This window comes from Phalaenopsis equestris, unplaced genomic scaffold, assembly GCF_001263595.1.
Source record: "Phalaenopsis equestris unplaced genomic scaffold, ASM126359v1 Scaffold210191, whole genome shotgun sequence".
Taxonomy (NCBI): Eukaryota; Viridiplantae; Streptophyta; class Magnoliopsida; order Asparagales; family Orchidaceae; genus Phalaenopsis; species Phalaenopsis equestris.
Window position 1 is genome coordinate 8157 of NW_018229296.1, and position 6793 is coordinate 14949.

The 6793-nt window shown below is 35.0% G+C and overlaps 2 protein-coding genes across 2 annotated transcripts in view; both read right to left on the minus strand.

The window, feature by feature from the left end:
* Positions 1 to 657: 657 nt before the first annotated feature.
* On the minus strand, positions 658 to 1611 carry LOC110036724 (proline-rich receptor-like protein kinase PERK2; the record flags this gene model as incomplete). Its single annotated transcript, XM_020741236.1, has 3 exons — positions 1527 to 1611; positions 1011 to 1032; positions 658 to 950 (listed from the first exon to the last, which is right to left on the minus strand). Coding segments are annotated over exons 1-3 (400 nt in total), but the record flags the coding sequence as incomplete, so codon positions are not given.
* Positions 1612 to 4634: 3023 nt separating this feature from the next.
* LOC110036727 (phosphate transporter PHO1-2-like) overlaps positions 4635 to 6793 on the minus strand; it is an 8165-nt gene continuing 6006 nt past the window's right edge. Inside the window, exons 2-7 of the mRNA XM_020741238.1 lie at positions 6707 to 6792; positions 6484 to 6528; positions 5949 to 6101; positions 5588 to 5869; positions 5271 to 5407; positions 4635 to 5157 (exon numbers count right to left, since the gene is read on the minus strand). Of these exons, the coding sequence (XP_020596897.1) occupies positions 5076 to 5157; positions 5271 to 5407; positions 5588 to 5869; positions 5949 to 6101; positions 6484 to 6528; positions 6707 to 6792 (785 nt within the window). The 3' untranslated portion in view covers positions 4635 to 5075. The remainder of the gene's footprint in view (positions 5158 to 5270; positions 5408 to 5587; positions 5870 to 5948; positions 6102 to 6483; positions 6529 to 6706; position 6793) is intronic.

Sequence of the window (6793 nt, forward strand, 5' to 3'; positions counted from 1 at the left end):
GAGCACAGCTCAACTCATTGTCCTATGTAGCGTACAAAAATGGTTAGCCATATTAAATTAATCCAAAAATTGAATTAATCTCTAAATATCTAAAAAAAATCCTACCAGCCATCTATATTGCTCCATATGGGGGACCGATATGTGAATATGGAGTGTAACTTTTGTGGCCCCCTTCGTCGCCCGATTCACCCAGTTCCTCTGTCTCCTCCTCTCTTAATCAGAAGAGGCCTAAGCTGTGGTCAACTGACCCCAGAGCCCATCACCAATCCAAGCAAGCCGCTTGCCCCTCAGGAGGGCTGTTGTGAACATGTCGGGAAAGCGATGCCTTCCCTGAATCTTAAAAATTCAGCTGATCTGGTAGTGGTCCTCTAACAGCAAGGTGAAAGACCTCTGCAATGTAAAAAATAATCAATGTGTTAGTATTAAAATTTAAATCAAATTTACAAATCTGATTCAAATAACAAGATCATTCCTCAAACTCCCTGAACCACATGTCCCGAGTGGCTACAGGTGTCTGCTTCCATGACAAATAAGGGTCATCGTAATTGCTTCTGATTATCTCTGTAATACTGGTGACGAGCAGCTTTTAGGGAATGAATCTACTTAAGAAACAAATTTGTTACCAAAAGTATAAAGCATGAAGAATAAACATAATACACGGTGGTGCAGGATTTGACGGGCTAAGCTCAAGAGTTGTGCCAGCAACAGGTGGGGGTGTATGTGTGGAAGTAGCATGCATCACAGGAGACGGGGCAACATCGGGTGTGAGAGCAGTTACCGCAAGCGGGATGATAACAATAGGTGCAAGAGGAGGTGCCGCAAAAGGTGTAGCAACAGCCGATGGTGGAGGAGGTGCTACAAAAGGTGTAGCAATGGCAAGTGGGGGAGGTGGTGCCAGAGGAGGTGCAACATTATTGGAAGCATTGGCAGGAGTAGACGACCTCCTCGTCCTACTACAGTAGGTGGTTGTCCATCTTTAAATAAAGGAATGACATTAAAAAGATTAGTACTTGCAGAAAAAATAATCATAAGCTGAAAGAAACAGTGCAGTAAAAGTAAAATACAAATAGCAGCTATGTCTAAAAGCAAGGAAAACAAAAGTAAAGAGGTATGCCTAAAACCAATAAAAGTAAAATACATATTGTAATAGTAGTACCAACTAATCTAAATATTTTGTTCCTTTGTTATTAAGTCTGATTAGAGGAAATCACCATTAAAGATGGACCTAAAATTTCTTCTTCACTTTATTCATCATCCTCTTCGATGTTTCATCTTCGTGTTAAACGCTCCCAAGAAATTGAGCTCTCTGAGCGTCATGAACCATTTTTTTCATAACTGTCAGGATCAAATTCCTCTACATGGTTTGAGGCACCTCCTTGATCGAAGTAAACTTCAGGTTCTTGCTTACCATGCACAGTCCAGTACCAATAATAAGGTTTGAATTTGTTGTGGTAAATATCCAACTTAAATTCTTTAGGTGACAGAAGTGCTTGGTTTTTGCTTCGCAAAAGGACACTGAAACTTACCCTCAGAATGATAGATGGGCAACTTTGATGCCATCTGCACAAATTCATCAATGTCATTCAAGAACTCATCTGTGATCCATTTCATCTTGGATAAAATATGGTGTACAATCAAGCTCTCAAATTACAAATTTTCATCTGCAGAATAGATGTAATTTTACGGGTCAATGCAACTAGTACGGAAATAAAAAATTAGTAAATACTTACAGCAAGAAGTCAACACTACTTGGTCAACCAACCAACTTCAAGCAACTAGCTTGAATTCTACTGATAATAAACTCATTTATATCACCATCACTTTGAAAAAGACTAGATGCACTTCTCTACTACAACCAACTAACATTAATTCAACTGATAAGATCCCCATCTATATAACCCTCACTTTGAACATTTGACCGATCAATGCATTTCTCCAATTCAACCAAAAAACTTCAATTCTACTAATAACATCCCCACCTATATCACAATTATTTTGAACAAAAGACCCGATCGTGGCATTTCTCCACCTCAACTAACCAACATGAATTCTAGTAATAGCATTCCCTTCTATATCACTGTCAATTCAAACAAGACTCGATGTATATATTGCTCCACTTCAACAAACCAACTTAAATTCTACTAATAGGTAAATGCATACCACTCAATATTTATGATTTACATAGCTAACCCCCACGCTTCAACTTTTTCAAGATTTCATACATACCACTCAATACTTATGTATATACAAAGCTAACACCTAAGCTTCATTTTTTATGAAGATATTCATGCATACCACTCAATTCATATGTATATCCATACCTAACACCTAAACTTCAAGTTTTGCATACATCCCACATTTACACAACTAAACAAAAATTTAAATAACAAAGATTGAAAGGCGTAAATGAAATTACCTTTCTAAATGTTTTTTGATTGGAGCGAAGCAAATGGATGAGAACTATGGGAGTTTCGGTGGTGTTTGTAATCCGAGTACCGTCTTTACCTTCCCAACCAAGCTATCTAGCCCTAATGGCGACTGTGTCGTGACAGGCGACGGTTTTGAGTGAAACCGTGAGAGAGGGGTAAAGTGGAGAGCGAGGGATTCAAGCAGACAGGAGGACGGCAGATGCGGAGAGGAATGAAATGGAATTTAGGCTCACGGGATGTGAACATTAGGTCATTTCCGTAGGATTTCCGTCGAATTTGTGTCTCACTTAATTCGACGCCGACTGGTAAAGGTTTTGCGTCACTTAATCCGACACAAAATTCGTCGCTAGTCTAAACAAAGTTTCACCGTTTTCAGAATATTTTTTTCTAGCGAATTTTTTAACACAAAATCCAACGCAATTATTAAAATTTATTATTCCGCACTTAGCGCCCTCAAATCCAACCCTAATATTCACGTCAGAAAATTTCAACGCATTTCAACTAAAATAAATATGTTTCATCATCTTGTTTTGTTTTAATGTAAATGTACACTCTATTATTTTCTTTCCAAAAAAACCCCTTTTAATCTTAAATAATACTCCTTTTTTTTTTTACTTCCTCGAGGCCTTGCGAACCAACTCAAATAGAGAAATATTAAATAATAATATTTTAATGACATAAATAGTTCACATGTGAATATTTTAATCCTTGGGTGATGTATCTTAAAATCATAAAAATAATAAGTTAGAAAATCCAAACCAAAGCTCCGTTCATCAAAGATTTAAAATTAATTAGATTTACATTAAAATAAGGGGATTTAAATACATACCACATAATTTTATATACTTGTATATCTAACACCTCAAATTTTATATTTACCTCTATGACATTATAATAATTAACGTCACATAAAATTTATCACTAATATTATTTATTAAAGTTAAAACATTTATTTTCATGCATATATTTAAGTATGCTTACGATACTAGTTTACACATGTTTTATCATTAAATATTAAAATATAGGTGTTACAAATATAAATACATAAAAATTATGTGGTATCTTTGCAAAACCCACTTAAAATATATGTAATATAAATTTTGATTGCTTAGTCATATCTTATACTAAACTATTATTGAAATATTATTTATTAACGTTAAATTTTTTTTTTCTAAATTTCTACTCTATTAGCATCTTCTACTCTCCTTACCGTTCAAAGCTTGGCCAAACATCTCCTTAAACTATATTAAACAATAATTATTTAATCAAAGAAGATTATTATGCTTCCATGCTAATCTATCTCAATAAACAACATATTTGAATACATTTTGGGCTACCTATAACCATGCAAGTCAAGTCTACCCAATTAATTCCAAGTCAAGTCTATCCATCTAAATTGTAACTTTATCTTAATAAATATTTATATTTTTATTCACATTTTTTATCCACCCATGAAATTGACCAATTAAAATAATCAAATCTACAAGTAAGATGTTAAATATGGCTCATAATACCAGAATTTGGAGTCCCTTGGAATGAAGATATGTCTCTTAGAATTAAAGAGGTGTGTCTCTTGAAATTTAGTGGGTCGAGATCAGCGTGGGCGCAACAGAAGCATGGTAGCCCAACCCACATTGGTGCAGGTGTAACCCCCATACATTTTTTCTCCTAAGGGGCTGAATATTCGCCAAAGTGGAGATTTGTTATGATATGACTCATATACCATTTAGAGACATACGCTGGAATGAAGCGGAGCAGAGCGGAGCGTAGCGGAAGAATCTGTCCAAATCGGGAAGTTATGTTATGTGGGTTGGGGGTGCTGGGTCAGTGCCGCGCTATACCGTACAAAGGTAATTTGGGAATTACATATTGTACTGTAGGGTTTACTCTATGATTATAAATAGACATGTTTGTAATCCTAGGTTTTTGAGAGAGCTGAATATTGTATTTTGTATTCTTTTCTGAATATTGAAAAGGAAGTCGCCGCTCTGCTCCCGAGGATGTAGGCAGCTTTGTCGAACCTCATTAAATCTCTGTTTGTTCTTCTGGATTTGTGTTGATTCTTATTTTTCTTCTCCCACAATATATTATTTATAAAATTCATATGAAAAATAATCTTAAGTTTACAAAAAGTGAGGACAAATACAATTTCATGAGAGATTAAACTATGAGAAAGTTAACTAGCTAACTCCATATCCCCTCACAGAGTCCTATGCAGAAAAAAAAAAGTTACAAATTAACTTTGATTACAAAATACTTCGGCAAAACACTTTCCTTACAATCATTGATATTCTAATATAATGATCTTATTCAAAAGGAAAGTTGAATAATAATGAACAAAAGATTATACAATTATGCTACCAACCACCCAAATGTTTCTAAAGGCACATTAAGCCTTTCGCTTTTTTGTTTTCCCTTCAAGTATTCTCCCCCCATTCCGTTAAGAACTAAACTATCTTATTGGAAAATTTGGCATGACTTGAAAAGAAGCTTTTGCAAACTCCAAGTCAAACAACTTGTGTGTTTTGCTTTTAAACGATTAACCCAAATAAAAAGTAATCTTGATGAATGAGCAAGCTACCACTAATGAATAACATTACGTTTTATTTAACCCCATTCAACAAATTATTAAGCGTCCATGCCGCACTATTCCATGTCACGGAAAGGAAGAGGAACCACCTTCACTGCTCTAAACTTGCCAACATTGTTCAAGTGCTCGTTCTCCAACCTTTTTATATATTAAAAAAAAAAGAATCATCACCAGATGTCTTCATGCAAGAGTATCAAATGATGACTAATCTAGTAAAAGTCGGGAACAAAGAGAGTATTGTAGAATGATACCTGTAGAAGTTCCAGTGTCCCCGTCGAATAATTTCAAGGGATGCCAGAGTGAAGTCAACAAGACGATTTTCCAGGAAGCCCATATTTAGTCGTAGCACTGTTTCTACCCATGCAAGTCGTAGCACGAAGTTTAAAGCCTATAACATAATAATCACCTGCTTAGTGTCTCAAAATTATCTTGTTACCATTATTATTTGTTAGGCATGCTAGGGGCGTTTACATACACAACACACAATTCTTATGTATTTACAAAATCTCACATCTACACTTATCACTCCAATCTTTAATATAAAATCATAATAGATAAATAATGTTACCAGGGAAAAGTAATAGATGCACTTGTGTCTGAGAACAAGTTCGTCTCTAAGAAATAGGTTTTTGGAGTGGAGGTTGAGAAGTCCCCAATCCTTAACAAAGTCCCAATAAAGCTGGTAGAAAGTGGCAAGTGTTGAGGTGATGACCACGATTGCAAGCCACATTGGAGTCGGGTCTAATGCATACTTCCATCGAGCAGCAGCAGCCAACATTGCAGATATATACTTGCCCGCATTAGCCAAGTGATTGGGATCGTAGCCTTCCTCCATGTACCTTCTCGCACACTAATTGTTACGTAGATTCATCTGGATTAGTAGAGTACATATGTTTTTCTCATGATAATGTATTGGTTGCCGGGCTTACCTGCATAGCACGGTAGTAGTAAGGGAGGAAGGAAATTATATATGCCAGGAGCTTGTAGCTTTTGCTGTTGGTGCAGGTGTCGTACGGGTGGATTTTGAACCCCACTGCTATAAAATAGCACGATGTGAATTCCAAGTACCGGAGCAGCGGGATCTGTGCACCAGCGGCCAATTACAATGTCACTTCGAGTCCCCAATTTAAATTTATGGTGCCAAACAAATTAAATTATTAAAAATTCCAATTTTATTTTTAAAATTGTGTATACATCGTATAGTTTAATAGAAAAAATTAAATATGTTTGTTTTTATCCTAGTTAATCGAATTTCTTTCAAATCAAACAAATTATGCTACAATACACAACATTTTCCAAAAAGACTAATTTTCTAGAAAATATTATCTGGCGTAGACCTTTTTTTATATCAGTTTGCTTTTGGTTGTCTTTTTAATTAAAAACATAATTCATTAAATAAAATTTAATTTTTTTTAATTAGTTATTCATGAATTTTTATTTATTATATTCTTTTGAATTCCGTACCTGACTAGTTAATTGATCTGCCATGAAAAAGTCCACCATTAACACCTTCAATAAATCATACAAACTTAATATTAGACTTTTCGTTGGTCGAAACTAATACCGAATCATAGGAACTAGGAGTTTTAACGGTTACGCATAAAATGATACAAATTAATTATTTGACAGTAACATTTATTGAAAAAGAGAAAAAAGAAAGAAAGAAAACAGTGCAAACTTAATTTACCTTATAAAATGGAGAGAATATGATATTTCGCATGACTCGAAGAAAGCTATAACGTGTGGAACGATAAATTATGTTGAATGGACAAAT